This window comes from Rhopilema esculentum, chromosome 9 (assembly GCF_057945365.1).
Source record: "Rhopilema esculentum isolate cy_ngs chromosome 9, ASM5794536v1, whole genome shotgun sequence".
NCBI classification, from domain to species: Eukaryota; Metazoa; Cnidaria; class Scyphozoa; order Rhizostomeae; family Rhizostomatidae; genus Rhopilema; species Rhopilema esculentum.
This window is the reverse complement of record NC_142823.1, coordinates 6,367,614-6,383,382: the sequence shown is the minus strand read 5'-3', so window position 1 is coordinate 6,383,382 and position 15,769 is coordinate 6,367,614. Positions and strand designations below refer to the sequence as shown.

General features: G+C 35.6%; 1 protein-coding gene across 2 annotated transcripts; it reads right to left on the bottom strand.

Annotated features, from left to right (window-relative positions):
- Window positions 1-721: 721 nt before the first annotated feature.
- LOC135689250 (uncharacterized) lies at window positions 722-15,218 on the bottom strand. Of its 2 annotated transcripts, XM_065206409.2 has the most exons (12): window positions 13,720-15,218; window positions 11,578-11,820; window positions 10,489-10,600; window positions 9,649-9,810; window positions 8,710-8,886; window positions 7,840-8,007; window positions 7,117-7,190; window positions 6,017-6,214; window positions 5,373-5,600; window positions 4,695-4,775; window positions 3,868-3,927; window positions 722-2,974 (listed from the first exon to the last, which is right to left on the bottom strand). In XM_065206409.2, the coding sequence occupies exons 2-12, from the start codon at window positions 11,803-11,805 to the stop codon at window positions 2,852-2,854; spliced, it is 1,611 nt and encodes a 536-aa protein (XP_065062481.2). In that variant the 5' UTR covers window positions 11,806-11,820; window positions 13,720-15,218; the 3' UTR covers window positions 722-2,851. The 2 variants fall into 2 exon arrangements, with proteins under 2 accessions (XP_065062481.2, XP_065062484.2); XM_065206412.2 differs by lacking the exon at window positions 7,840-8,007 and having other exon boundaries at window positions 1,290-2,974.
- Window positions 15,219-15,769: the final 551 nt, after the last annotated feature.

Sequence of the window (15,769 nt, the reverse complement as noted above, 5' to 3'; positions counted from 1 at the left end):
TTTAAAAAATTACCCTCAAATTGTAGTATTTTTTACAATAACCTTCACATGGTAGCATAAAATACGAAATTATGTCCTTGGTAGCTAGCATCCACTTCTTGGTGCTCCCCTGGTCCTTCTTTGTCAAATTTTTTCATGATTTACTGTTGTTGTTTCGGCTTTGATTTTACAGAAAATGCAAAATATTAAGAAGTGGATCACCAGTAAATCCTTTGTTTAATCGTACTTAGCCCCGGCACTTTTATAGACCCCGAACTTTTCGCAACTCTGCGCGGTACCTGATCTGTCTGGAATTCTATGTTCGCTCTTTAGCATGATGTGATAAATAAATAAATACATTTTGTTGTCTTTTTCCTTTGAAGATGTGTATCCATGCATTCTCCACTATTCTGTACAACAAAAGGAAAGTTGAACCTCTTATTGCCACAGCAACTGTTAATACTAGGAGCGCAATGTAGAAATTTTCACGAAAAAACACAGACTTGAATAGCCTTTCAAAAAGCAAGAATGGTACTGCATGGGATAGCAATTGGCTTGCATGAGTTTCCAGACTTTGTTTCCGCTGTAGCATGCGAACAAGCTCGCAGTTAAGATTCACCCTCGCAGTACGAATATTCTGCATGGGCTCCTTGGTACGAATTCTTGGCTCCATCCATTTGCGTAATAAATTAATACATTTATAGCCGTGAAAACTTGAATCGCAAAAACTTTGAAGAACTTGATAAAGTCCCTCAATTGATTCTGCTGCATTTTAGCAGCCATTCATAAGAGCAGTATAAGAGAGTTTTGCATAGGAATTTGACACCGATTGAAAGTACTCGATGTTTGACAGAAAAATAAAACTTTCATTTCTTATGATCGAATAGAGTATAAATGTATTTGCATGCTTTCTCTTCCGATGATGCCATCGTTAGATGTAGCAATATCAGTTAAAAATAAATCTGTTTAACTAACTAAAAAGCCGAAATGCATGCAGTATCAAAATTATCCAACCCAAAAGAAGCCACCTCTAGCCTTCAACACCTTAATTCTTCGATGGGACTCCTGGCTAATACAGGCATCTGCGTTGCTTGCAAAATTTTAGAAAAAGGATATCACTTGAGGCAGTGTGATGATGCTAAACGTCACAAGGAACATAACGGAGTAATGACTTATACGAAACTGTAGGAAAAGGAGATCACACTTGATGTAAAGACTTTCTTGAATTTTCCAAACTATTTTGATACCTATTCTCAACACAACTTCTAAATGATTAAAAAAGAAATAATCCTTCTTATTATTGGTAGGAGTCGAAAATGTTGTTTGGACGCTTTTGTGCAATTTATAATGCCTGGATTTGAGTTTGCACAAATATGCTCTTATGATAAAAACTCGGTAGTGAGGATATTCATCCTTTTGACGTTAGGGAGGTAAAGATTTACAAAAAGATTGGCTTAAATGACATTTTCGCGTAAAAATTAAAGCCGATGACAGTAGTCTACGGAAGATTATCTTGAAAGATTCAAATATTTTGGTTATTATAGAGCCGATATCAGAAGCAATGAAACTTTATCGATGATAAATCAATCGGTGTTAAATCCGGAATAAACGATAAACACAACAGCAAAGAGACCTTTAGAAAAGTTCTAAAACAATGTAATTAGTGGTGTCTAAAGAGAAGTATCTTTTATAACCAGTGATGTCTAATGAGAAAGATGCTCGAGATATCAAGCAGCCTAAATAGTGCCTGATAAGCCTTTTATACATTTATGGTCGCAGAAATTTGAGCAATGGACGTTTAAGAGAAAAGTTATAATGCGCCTGAGAGTTAGGCCTTCTCTTCACTGATACGTTTTCAAAAAATAATGCGTATTCTGAATTGTCTTTTCAAATGGTTGAGTTTTCGATCTCAGACGTAGCGTTGTCGCGTAGAGGTGGGAAAAAGGCTATTTTTTCGTTTTCATTTGCATAGCTAACTATTTGTGCAGATATGGCCTAGAATAACAAGTATGTAGTGTATGCTTCATTTTTATCTTGGCAATTGCAACGTATCCAAGCAAAATGTCCTTCTTATCAATCGTCAACCAGTTACCATAAACCTGTCAAGCAACCTATTGGAGGGTCAAAACAGCCTAGACTTTCCCAAAGTCTATTTTTGTTTAAATCCTAAGGATATTTCCTCATATTATCTCCTTCGCAGTTTAGATTAACCCTCGCAGTAGCACGAATGCCTTACGGATTTAATAAAAATAGACTTTTGGAAAGTCTAAAGACAGCGTGACCCAGGTAGTTAGGAACAAAATCAGAGAATATTTCGATATCTGAAAGGTTCGCACAAAACAGATAAAAAAGAAAGAACAAAAATTGTGTGTGCAGACAAAGATACCGGAAAGGCATTATTGGTAGCATATTGTTTGCTTATAACTGACAAATAACAATAATAGTAGTATTTACAAGTCGTGAGTTCGAGCCGCGCTCGGGTCGGTTATTTTCCCGCACTCTCTATTAATTATTTATTGTTAGTAGTATTTACAGAAATGAGGAATTGGGTAGGTGGTGAATCTTTCTGCATGGAATATTAGTTACCGACTTAAATATGTTTACCTTTAAACGAACTTTTGAACAATCAACTTCTTTTATAATACAACTCAGTGAATCTGTCGGTTGAATACTTCTTACAATGAAGGAAAACTATTTGCATGTGATTTATGGCAACAACAAGTACTTACATCTTTTATTTCGACGACAAGACTTATAAATGTTGTTCTCACAATAAATGGTTCTTTACTTGCCAATGATGTTCTTTGTGCAGTAGCTTACCTCAAATGCGCTAATTAAAATGGTTTGTCCTTTAACAGTTTCTTGAAAGTTTCTATGAATTGAGTCCCCAGTCGTACGGTAAATAATTAAGCTTGAAATTCTTACTCTCCAGAAGTTCAGCTAGTTGCTTCTTCTTTTCACATTCTCCCATGTTTTCCATCACCCACTGTAGGATCTGCATTTAAGGACATTAAAGTCAAAACCAGAAAATATAGTCACACCAGATGAAGTAACTTGCAATGTACCGTAAGATACTGTCACACTGTCACGCTGTCACTTTGAAGATTAAGTATTCAATTCATTCAACTTTAACATTCATAATGTACAAGCTTCGGGGTGTAGAACAGGACGGCTCTAAGTTGCCAACCCAAGTTTCACGCTTGATACGATCATTGGGCAATTGTAGAGATCATCAAGCAGTACGGCAACTGCGATCATCAAGACGAGAGACCGGTATGGCAGTTATTTCCATGCACAATGTGAGTCATCTGTCTCTATACTAGTAAGTGTATTTCCATTGATAACTAGTATATATGTAACTAGTTGCTCGATTAACTAAAGATTAAGGCAGAGCATGCTTTCCGCAAAACCTTTGATTAAACCCAAAAAGGATGAATTCACTTGATTTCGACAAAATAGTGTACAACAAGGTTAAAATAAGACAATATATTGATAATTTTGGATATAAAATGAACCAAAGCAAGAAATGAAGTCTTGCAATTTGAAAAAGCTGAAAAATTTTTCGCGCTGTCTACTGATTTAACTTCCACAGCGAATAAAAAGTCCGATAATAGCGGTAAATTGAAGTGAATTCATACCCAGGTGCAGATGTTTAAAACTTAAATTCAACATATGTGTGCAGGGAAGCAATTACACTATAAAACTTGGATTTTAACCACGAGAAAACTTTATGACTGATTGTTGAATCAATCAAGGGATCAATCAAAGTTTCGATTCAATTTCTCAAGTCAATTTGGTTTCAAACAATTTCTAAATGCTAAACTCTGACGAGTGTCAGACCACGAAACGTAAGTCGAAAAACGTCTTAGATGATTCTAGCAAACTCACATTAGCCTTTGTCTTTCCAAAATCCTCTTTATACCATTTCAAAATCTGACTTAGCTTCACCTGTATAAAATAAAGAGACGATGAGCCATAAAACACGAGTAAAACAAACTAAAAGTACAGCCATGGTAATGCGCTGCAATTTGTAGGTGTTTAACAAGGCTTGCTGTATTGCCGATACAACAAGTCAAGGGTCAGGTCAAGGGTCAGGTCAAGGGTCAGGTCAAGGGTCAGGTCAAAGGTCAGCCAATTGCGTATGAGACAAAACAGATATGCAAAATATTGACAGATTTGTTTAAAGCAGGATATAAGAAGTTGAAAGATTCAAAATTGATTGTTCAAGGGCCAAAAAATATTTTGCAAGATCGCAAACAAGAAACGGGGAAAAAAGATCACACCATTAGAGGTTAATCTAGAAAAAAGGAGGCAAAAGAACTGATTCATAGATTAAACAATAACTAATATAGATTGAAATTGAAGTAGACAGATTGCAAAGATGAATAAGTAAAATATGTTTCAAAGGAGAAAACATAAAGGTGAAATTTAAGAATTAAGAGATAAAATTTCTAGAATTTGTTTATTGCAAATTATATACCTGCTATTTTCTAGTATATATGAAGCAGAAGGAACTCTTATAACAAATTTGGCATACATTTTCATAGCAAAACCTCTGGTACTGTGAACAGAGAAAATAATTGGTTGCAAGGTAAAAGTATGCAAATTAATTGAATGCAAGGTACCTTTTCTGTGCCAAAACCCCAAAGTTGCACAAGTTACAATGCCAGAAAGTAAAAAAGATTATGGAGGAAACAAAAAAAATGAAAAATCACCTCTCTCTTGGTCATTTCCACTACGCAGTCATCCCCTTCCAAAAAGGACTCTGCTGCCAGCTTAAGCTGATTATCAATGTCCTGCAAAAGAAAACACGATTGCTTAGAAAACAAGGTTCGGCTTTTAGGAGATTTTCATATGTAAACTACTGCAGAAAGAACTACTGTAATCTTCAAGTGGTCCAGTTGAAACTTGACCCAGGATGAAAACTATAGACAACAATCAGAGCTAGACGATCGCATTAAATATTTTACAAGACGTTAAAACGCGAAATTTTATGGTGATATGATACCCAGTCGACTGCAGACAATATTACGCAGTGTCATAGTTATAGCACACATTTGAAAAAAACCAGCAAGTTCACGGTACAATAAATACTAGAAGATTTGTAGCCTGCACGAGAAATTAAACGGATTGCATGTACTAAAATAAATTCTTACAACATCAGCTAGCCTGATTAAACTCTGTCAGGGGAGCAGTTGTTGGGAGGGTAAAAGAGCCATACGACCCCTAAAATTTCAGAAATGCTGGGAAAGGTTGGAAATTTTGCTACTTTGTTGGAAATTCAGTAAAATTAGATATTTGGTTTCTCCTAAAAAATAACTCACTCCAACTCAGCTCTACAGTGTTATCTCTAGTCCATTTGAAAATAGAAAAAGAAATCAAAGGACAACTACCTTTGCACTGTATGTCTTGATCGGCGGACAACTCTTGGCACCACATACCAGGGCAAAATGGATTTTTGGCTCAGGTTCCTCCAAGGCAACTTGCAAGCGTGGGTCGTTCTTGGAGAACGGTCTCCGGAAAGAGCCGAGTGGTTTTCGATTCGATCTTAGGATGCCATTCTCGATTTCATTCAGTGAGTACACTTGACCACCGATGACGTAACTAACCACGTTGAAAAACTACCGAAGACAAATTAAATGTCTAAGTGATTCGCTGATGCAAATATTGAAATAAATATCACCACTTTCTTTAAAAAGGTAGTATTACTTGGATGACCTTTGCAGAATTGTATGTTATTTCTCAAGTTCAAAAGTATTGTTATGAAAAAAGTTCTAAAAAGGGTGGCATAAAAATATCTAAAGATATTGAAGAGCATAACGAGGCTATAGAGGTTTGAGAAGGATAAATTACCATTTTGACAAGTTTGCCGTACAGAGTTACAAAGAAAGGTTTCCAAATAAAAGAAGCATGCGAGAATTAATAATCAAGATGTTCTGTTTAGCCTTGCGTAACATCTTCTTAATAGCACAGAGATCCAAAACCATACCTCTTCTGTGCACATCTTTTGAAGCAGAAAACAATCTAGGCGCCTTACCTTGTATCTTTGCCAGAGATTTGTGGGTGGCCCACGGACAACAAACGCGTGAATAACCAACGCATTGTAAACATTGATGAAGAAGGCAAGTTTCTCTTCCCGTGATGCATTCTCCACATTAACTCGCTTAAGCTCTGCGGTGTGTTTCTGGTACTGTTTAAACTCTGCACTTTCACCTATGGCCTTGTAGTCAACTTTCTACAAAATGGTCGGAAGATTGCAGTTATACTACAGTAGTCTTCGTCTGAGACTCATCAAGGATATTGAACTTTGTCTAATGACAAACTTCACGATCAGTTCTTTAAATTGGCTGTGATGCAAGGTAAGTTGAAAACTGCTTGTAAACGAAGTAAAAGGACAATTCTTTTGGGGGGATAAAAGAGATAAATTCTTCTAACATGTAAGGCAACCCCTGTTATAGAGTTAAGGAGCATGCTTAATAAGGATCAAGTTCCATGTACGGATTTTACTCCAAGACGCAGGATGCCTCACCCATTAAAATACGTTTTCTTATCAGCTCTGCTAATAGTTGCCAACAATACAATCAAAATATTAATGATCAAACTCTTTTTGAGTACGAACCTTAAGTGTTTGGTAAAGGAATGTCAACGTGCTTGCCGACAGTCAACACATCTACTTCTCCTTAAATTACTTATGAATTTCAAGCTTTCAAACCAGATTAAAAAGGGTTCATAAAAAAGCAACAAGCTCCAAATATCTCAAAAGTTGTCACGCTACTGGATGCTCGAGCTAGTTTCCATTTAATTTCCGCTTTATAATCAATCATACGACACTAACTGAGAATATATTTGCTTGCTGTCGATGATCGAGCTTGAATTTCGACTATTTCAACGACCCATGACTTTTGAACTATTACCTTTAGACTTTAATGCATATGATTCACTAAAAACAAAATAAAATAACTGCAAAAGCTGTTAGTCAGTGTCCAAATAAATAACACATTAATTGATATCAACGATCGACCTATCACTTATGCGTCATGACTTTTGCACTATCACCTTCGATCTGCAAGCGATTGGTTAATCCTCTAACAAAATAGTGTATAGAACACAACACAATTCGGAGAAATTTAAGCTTACTTTGCCATCGGCTGACAAATGAGAGTTGTATATCGACAATATCAGCTTTCTCAAATCTTCACCAACTTCAGCAGCTAAATTGAAAAAAACAGATTTTAATCTAAAGACAATTCAAGAAATAACTTAAAAAAGTTAAGAAATAAACTAACAATTCAAGAGCACACGTTGAAGAAACACACAATACCTCACTGGCATGGGCGTCTCTGACTGGAGGAGCTGGCGGTGAAAACCAATGAGATGTGATGAAATATTATACCTACTTAAGATAAATCTAGTTTATATTTAAAGATATACCCCAAGAAGGCTTTTAAGAACATTAAATTAAGAATAACGCGTACAATTGATACAAGCTTGGCATCTACGGAAATAGCAAGAATTAAAGCAATGTGTGTGTGTGGCATAGCTGTAACCTAGAACCCAGTTTCAAAGGAAAGATAAATTTTATTTGTTACAGTTGGAAAGCTGAACCATCTTTGGGTTGGTATCAATAATTTAAAAATCATCAGAGACAGTAACCCAAAGATTATGTTTATACCAGACATACAAGTGGGATAGCTGCTTTCTATCTTAAGTAAATCAATCAAATAATAACTCGATTATCCTGCTGTTTATTAAGATCATATCAAGAGCAAAAGCATCTACATTTATGCGTTCCAGTAAAACTATCCTTAAATCCTGCTATACTTGACCCAGCAATAAAAGCAGGCAAGCTTTCGTCTCTACCTTTTTTGATTGGCCGCTCGGGAAGACTCTCATAATTAGCATTCAAAGGAATAGCTAAAAAGAATCTCTGGTGCTTCAAAAAGAGCCAGATCGTTAAGATCAGTTTGTATATGACCTTGATGAGCTTGGTGATGAAGGATACAACATTGCATACACTGTATGCGATACCTGACAAGCGTTAAGGAAATGATACAAAATTATTTTCAATCATGCTTTAAGTCAAACAAAGCAAAAAGGTCCCGTTAGGTTGAGAATAAAATCTTACTATAGGTGTGGGAAGTGAGCGAAATTGCTTAGCGCACCGTGGAATTCCCACTAGAAGAATTCGTTAAGTTTCTGAGAAATTCAAGCTCTATCAAGAAAAATGTTTTCTTGATATTTCTTGACAGGGTATTTTGGCCCCTTCATGTTCTTAAACCCCTCTCGCCCCAAGTGTATCTCCTAATTTCATGATAAGGGCTTTAAAAGATAAAGCAATTAACATCTATTCTCGTTGGCATGATCCTTATAAAAGTTAAAAACGTTTGTGATATAATGTTATGTTTTCGTCGCTGCTATGAGCCTTTCAAAAACATATAGATCTCTTGTTTTAAAAAATTGCCTAGACATTTGAAAGCCTTTTTATATAGGATACTTCAGGTAGAAAGGATTAGAGGTTTGCATTACCTTTACTGACTATAGTTTAAGCTGCTAAATGATACCAGCAATGTGGAGTGGACATTGCTTCTCGACCATAGGTTAAAAAATTCCCAGAAATTCTATTTCCTCGTTTCCTGATAACTAAAACACAAACGCGTGCACTGATGATTGAGGGGGCAATCAAATTAACGCCAAAAGCTGAAGAAGAGGAAAGAAGTCCTATGCACGTACCGTCTCTTGGTTCACAATCTGAGACAATGTCAGAATTGAGTGCGTTTGTCTGGTCGTCCTCCAGGAATCTGTATATAGTATCATCATCTCGAAACTCTATTTGCCCTTTCTCTTTTACAGACTTCCCAAAATGCTTCTCAACTAACTGCTTACACATGGCAATGGCATGTCCGCGATCTAAAAAGAATTGGTATTTTCAGCACTTGGAACTGGTGATGAAGCAAGTAAAAAAGGTGAAAGCTATCACCATAATTACCTACACCGTTAAACCTGCATGATCTGTCCGTTTCAGGGCGATCGAAGATACTTAAATTCATCGAGTCATGATAAAAGGAAGGGGTATAAAGAAAAAAATTGATTTTTGTCAAAAGTCAGTCGAAAACACTCGCCTAAAACATATAAAAACTACAATGATTATACCAAAAGTAAATGACCTCCTGCAATGGCGTCTATTGACAATAAATCTATTCGGGTAATGGCTCCATGCAATTTCGAAAGTTAAAGGGCAAGGGCAAATTAAAGTCATAACCCCCTTTGTTGTCAGGGGCGCTGGTACATAGAGGCTTCTCAATCATTTCATTTGAAAGGCTTGATTTGAATCTATTTAATTTATAGGCTATCTCAACAAGGCAACGACATGCTGGCAAACTTTTTATTTCGATTGCAAAAAACAAATATCGGGACAAGTGACTTTGTCTGTTCTTTGCAAGTAGCCATTCTTTAGGAATTTGCGATGCTGGGGCTTCTCATTGTACGGAAAAATTGGGGCCCAAAGCAAAGTCAGTACATTTACTTTTAAACTAGGCTAGGTTTATAAGAATATTGCTCCCTAAAACTATTAAAATTAGCTTAGAATATCAGCCTTATTCTCGACATCTAGAGTTAATTTAAAGTAAAATAGGTACAGAGACTCATGACAACTGAAATAAAACCGCATACCTAAATTCTTCGTCTGCACAAGAAAACTGACAGCGTCTTTGCCATAAAATGAGTTTTTAAATGTTTTCAGTCCACTTCGGATATCTTTAACAATCCCACTCTCTTGGAGCTCTTTCTTCAAATACGAATATTCATCCAGTTCGCACGTAAATTCGAATGAATCTGTAAAACGAATACATTTGTAATTAGCATGCCTCGAGTCCATCATTACACTGAGTCATCAATGTTGACCCTAGGTTAGGCCTCCACTTAAAAGACCTGGCAAACTCGAGTAAGGTACAGATAACACCAACATCTATTGTTTTCCCCGCTAATAAGGAAGTCAATTTCTTAAATATTTTTTCTGTCGGTGGCCTTTGAGAAATGTGTTTTCGTGGATGACAAACAAGCAAAAGCTAGAATCAAATATGGTGACACAGAAAAGGGCTGTGTTGGGATTATGTAAAAGATTATAGCAACTACCTGGGAAAAAAGGATTTCCCTTATATCTAGAGAAGAAAAATTGACCCTTTTAGAACATTTTTAAGATGAATTTATCAGTGAGGTTATGAATTATGTATCAAACGGATAGACGTACTTGCAAAAATAGAAAGTACACATGTTTGAGGACCAAATACTTTTTAATGCTAAGGAAAATATTAAAAAATTATTTTTCAGAGGTTTAATGCATTGTAATCAAGACATCGAACAAGATTACTGAGTACCAAGATTAATATGCAAGCCCTTGTGCAAAATATAAAAATGTGCAAAGTTTAAAGATAAATTTAAGCTTTCTCAAAAAAACTTGTTTGAAGATATCAGAAATCACAAATTCTAGGGATACGAAATAATTGTTCACACCATCAGAATCACTCCCCTCCTTGTCCACAGACTTCAAAAATGCTGCTGGAGAGTCTTCTGGTGCTTCGTTTTCTGTAACGTCATCAATGAGACTTTTAAGCTCCTCTTCTGGCTAAAATTGACAAATGAAAAATTAGTCCTGACAAATAGAGTTCTTCATTTGTAGTAACATTATTAGGATTTTGACACAAAGAAATACCTGTGAATATGTAATGAGTATATTAGTTTCAATTTCACTTTTCCCTCAGTTATTATTTTGAACAAGTCATACAGAGTAAAGGCAACATCAGCATTCAAACTTTCTTGATCATCATCGGTTTTCAGTCTCTTTACAGGATAAAAATAACAGTGAGAAGGCAGACACAAATTAAATTTGCTTGTTAGTTTGATACCAAGCTTGATGGTCGTCAGAAAACCTTTCCTGTCAACCGACTGGTTTCTTTGAAACTTCATTATTTACAAGCAACCATTATGCCTTAGCTGAACAGGTACAAATTTTCCAAAAAATTTCTGTATGGTTAATGCTGGGGGAGCATGTGACTGTAGCCATAAAACTTCTGAATGAATAACCTAAGTTTATATATATTATGAATAACTTTGTTGTATAGTACAGGCAGGGCTGCCAGCAGGAGAGGGTAGCTTAGAATTCCACAGGGCCCAGGGCTCATTCCTGAGCCCGTAACTTTTTGAATTTAAATAATAATTGTCATATACCGGAATCTATATTGTTTGTTGTCAAACAAAAGCCAATCATGCATTAATTGCCCCAAGGCCTGACTTCTCTCTTGGCAGTCCTGAGTACAGGAAAGTTCTGAAGTTGCAACTTCAAGTTTCATGTTTAAAGCAATCATTTGGCATCATGCACAGCTTTGCCTATACAACATCAAACACTTAATGACAGATTAGTTAAAATAGTAATTATAATGGAATATAATGTCAATATTTGTATTTTAACACCCTTCACAAGAGAGAATTTGAGCAAAAAGGTGCAAAGGGATTTTCAAACCAAAACAGTAACTTATTGGGGAAATGACAATGTATCAAAAATACCCTTGGTCCGTCAACCAACAAAACAGCAACAAAACTTACCATGTTATTAAAATCACTCCATCCACCTATGTGCTTGCCATTAAAAAATATTTGTGGTACAGTCTTTTTTCCAGTCTTTTCTATCATAATCTTTCTGGCATCTTTATATCGATCTAAATTAATGTCAATAAATGGCAATCCAAGTTCTTCGAACTTTCCTTTTGCCCTGATGCAAAATGGACAACCAACAATAGAGAAAATTGTAACTTCTCCTTTCAGTTCGTGCATTGTTAAACCTTAAAACTGAAACAGAAGTAAAAAAAGCTCATTATAAGTTCTACAAAACACCATATTGTACTATATTTGCAGGATTATTAACCAGGTCAATTATCTTACAGTGTATCATATTTTTAAATCATCCCCTACAAGACAATGATTTCATGTGCTACTGCTGAAAATATCCAACTCACTGGAAACAAAATAAGTTTTCTTCTAATATAGATGTTTTCATTGCTGTGTTAAATGACTCTAGAAGATAAATAAAGCATGTTTCTTAAATTTCGCCACCTTCTCCTTCTAAATAAAAGATAATATATCTGAAATATCAAATTCTGTACTTTTTCAAAATAATTTTTCTCCTGTTTGTCTGAAAAAAGCTTTTGGTATACCAAATGAAAGTTCCAGCAAATCATCTAATCTGCATGTGATTACACTCAACTTATTGGTTAGTTGTACTCAACATCTCACACACACCTACAGCACACAGGCTAAATCCAACCAGTCAGCTAATTTTTTGTGGCCCTTAGACCTTCAGAATTGAATATTAAGTTGTTGGGTAGACAATCCATCATTTGTCTGTATGACTGTTAGCTTCTCAAATGTTTGCATCGTATACACATGCAATGTTAAAATCAATGAAAAAACAAAGAAAGATACAGAAAATTACAGTTCTGCATGATATGCTGATGGTTTTTCACTTAAAGATCTGCTCAGCAATTCCTGGCCTAACTCCATGCTTCATGGCATAAAATCTTGTAAATTTGGCTAGCGAGTTAAAAAGGTTGTCTCTCTCTGTAGTAAGCCAAGAGTAGAGTAAGCAAATTATAAAATATATCAGGCAACTTTAAAGGCAATGGCAAAGGTAAAAGTGGCTTACAGCCACTCACCCACCAGCGGTTGATAAATAAAATTGTGGACAGAGAAAAACGCAAACAGTTTCTGCCTTTCTGCAAATCAGCAAAATCCTAGAGCAGCACAGAGTGATTTCAAACGAGCAGTTTCAAGTTCCTTCCATTCGCACATGCTCTTATCAATTTGGCTTAAGTTATTTTTGGATTCGCTGTACTCATGCATGTCAAATTCCTTTAACTGGCCACTGTCAAAAGTTTGGTTACCTAAGTTGGCAGTTGTTTTACAATAATTTTTGCCTAACATTTTAAAGCTTGCTGAAATTTACAGCATTGCTGATAGGTCAATATTAATGTTTGAAATTGAAAAAAATTTTATGTTGTAGGCTTTGATGACTTCAAAATATACTGCTTTCACCTTCATGGGTGTCTTTGTGGTTAGGCGGAGCATGTAAGAGTAGGGATTCTTAAAAAGGGGGAATCTTTATTGAAGGAAGAGGCAATGCCATAGACTTTTTTATTGCATAGCCATTTTGATGCATAAACTTCAATTCATTGCATAGCATTATCATGAAATCAGCCTAGGAAGGAATGCATTTGTTTATATAGAAATGAGGACAAAAGCCGATTGATTGAAACAATAGATACGCACTTGGGGTGGAGGGGCAAATTGCCAGAATCAATTCAAAACAAAATTTGTCATTAATCAAACCACAAGGCGGGTAATATTTTGGTAAATGTATTTATTTGTAGGTGTAACTCGACTTCAAATCGAAGTTAAAGGGAGGGTTTTATTGCAAAAAGGACACAGGATCACGTTACGAACTCAGGCTTTGTTGGCATCAAAAGTACATACTTGTTAATGTTGAATTTCTTAATTTCAATTTCTTATGTCGAATCCACCCTAGAAATAACTCAAACTTGAAAATATCAAAAGTAGCGAACGTCGAATTGAGCCATAGATCCAGATTTACAGTTAGATAAAAGGTTTTGTGCAGGCTGGAATTAAATACCAGGAAGCTTGAAGAAGAAGTGCTGATAAGCAACTATAGAAAGCCGGTAAAATATGCTTCACCTTCGCCGATAATCCAAACAAAAGTCCACTGCGTTTCGTTCTTCTTTCCTTGTGGAAATGTCTTGTACACCTTGTGAAATTGCTAGCAGTATGGAATATTAGACCACGTGTAGCAGCGTATTTATGTTATTTTTACTGCTAGCTGCACGTTACTGCATGATTCAGCAAACTTTTTGAATGGGGCTTCTTTCAAACCTTTGTACTTCAAGAGTACTTCAAGAGTTCTAGATTGTGAATAATATATCCGCTCCTCCTCCGTTGCAACATACTCCGCACAGTTTTTATCTCATAATTTTGCGGAACAGGAATCATAATTTATTTCTGAGAGGCACATTCTTGTCATTTTTCTCCAAGGTTAACCCAGGGCATCAACACTAACTCAAGGACATATGTTATTTTCAAAATTCAAGAAATTTTGCGATCCTTCGAGCTACTCTTGAAATACTTTCGAGCTACTTTTGAGCTATAAAATAGCTGGCAAGAATATGTGGAAATTTTCTTCAAAAGAATGCGTCTTTTGCCTCTTCGTGTTCTGGTTTTCTTAATAATGCTAATAATTCGCTTCTTTCCTTAAGCATGGAATTGAGTCTTGCCAAAATCTTTCACACCAAACCACTATTTCTTCCGCCAACGAAAAACGAAAATTACTAGGGTAATTGCTTTAAAAAAATTTACACCCCATTCAGGCGCCAAATTTCCCGCATAATCAATCACAAGACAATCTCCTTCCGGGAGCAATCTTCGTCACCAATTGAAAATGCATATGTTTGCAACAAAATATTAGCTTTAAATCTATTTTCCCATATATACTACCCTAGCAGAGACTTCTGCCTTGCACAAATCATTGAAAACCCCTCATTTTTTTCTGCATAAATAGCAGAGTTATAAAGCGATCCTCCACTAAGAAATTTCTTTCACAATTATTCATATTATTCCTCGTTTCGTATTTCTATATTCTATAAATTTTAGTTATTGGTGTATTAACTTTGTGTAATATTGAGTTGTAGATATACTCTGTTCAGGACACAAGAGATTGAAACTGCATTCACTTATATATGGAATTACACGGGCGTAGCGGACGCTAAACGTTAAGAGGGCTTAGTATGAATCTTGCCAAAATGTTGCTTCATTAAAACACAACTGACTGGGTGGTGCATGAAATGCGACATAAACTGACTGATTAGGGGGGCAATAGGAAAAAAAAGTAGGAAAAGAAGGACTTAACTGCGATTTTTAATATTCTTTCTGCATGTATACACGACCAAATGGCAACTTTTAACAGATCTGTTGATATGTTATCCAGAGGCAACGGGCTATGAAAAAAGAACGGATGACCTCGTAAAAACTTACCAAAAGGAACATCAAAACGGATTACTTTTCAGCAGTAACAAATTGAGTCCAGCACCTATGAACCCCCCAGCATTACACCCGTGATTTTATGCAGCCAGTCCTTTGGTTTTTTGGTGTTTCCTTGGGAAAATACTTAATAAATGTCTATTTTTTTAAGCTGCAATATACTCATATTTCTAGCATTTCATTATTGTTCACTTGTATTCGGCTTGAATTCTCATCCGAAATTTCACTGAATTATTACTGAATCAAATTCAGCTCATGGAATAGACAAAAATGAAAAACATCGACAATATTTTTACAACGATTGCAACATTAAATAAATTGTTTTACTCTTTTATATTGGATATTCTGATATGGTTGAAGAAACAACGTTTCAAATGATGATAGATCTCATTACATTTGCACTACAACATGATGAAAACGTGTGTGTTTTATTGTTTATTTCTGCTTTAGTTCTTTTACTCAGACTTATCTCAAACTAGTTAGTTGTTCTTTAATATTCTACAAAACTTTTTTATCACTGCCTCTAGGCCCTGAGACAAGGCGTGAACTCATTTAAAGCCAGCCTTTACGAAGGCAAAATATGATAGAATGAGTATGATTAAAAATAGTTATGAATAATGACATGGACTTGGCTTATGACTAGGGCTTTTGATTAACAGTGATGTAATTGATATCGAAAATACATTAAACCCCC

Bases quoted from the DNA above. Each gene is read 5' to 3' on its own strand.
- LOC135689250 (XM_065206409.2), bottom strand. From the start codon at position 11,805: ATGCACGAACTGAAAGGAGAAGTTACAATTTTCTCTATTGTTGGTTGT. The intron at 8,008-8,709 runs GTACGTGCATAG...AACGCTTGTCAG, and splicing joins AGATTGTGAACCAAGAGACG to GTATCGCATACAGTGTATGC. The intron at 6,215-7,116 runs GTAAGCTTAAAT...ACCATTTTGTAG, and splicing joins ATTTGTCAGCCGATGGCAAA to AAAGTTGACTACAAGGCCAT.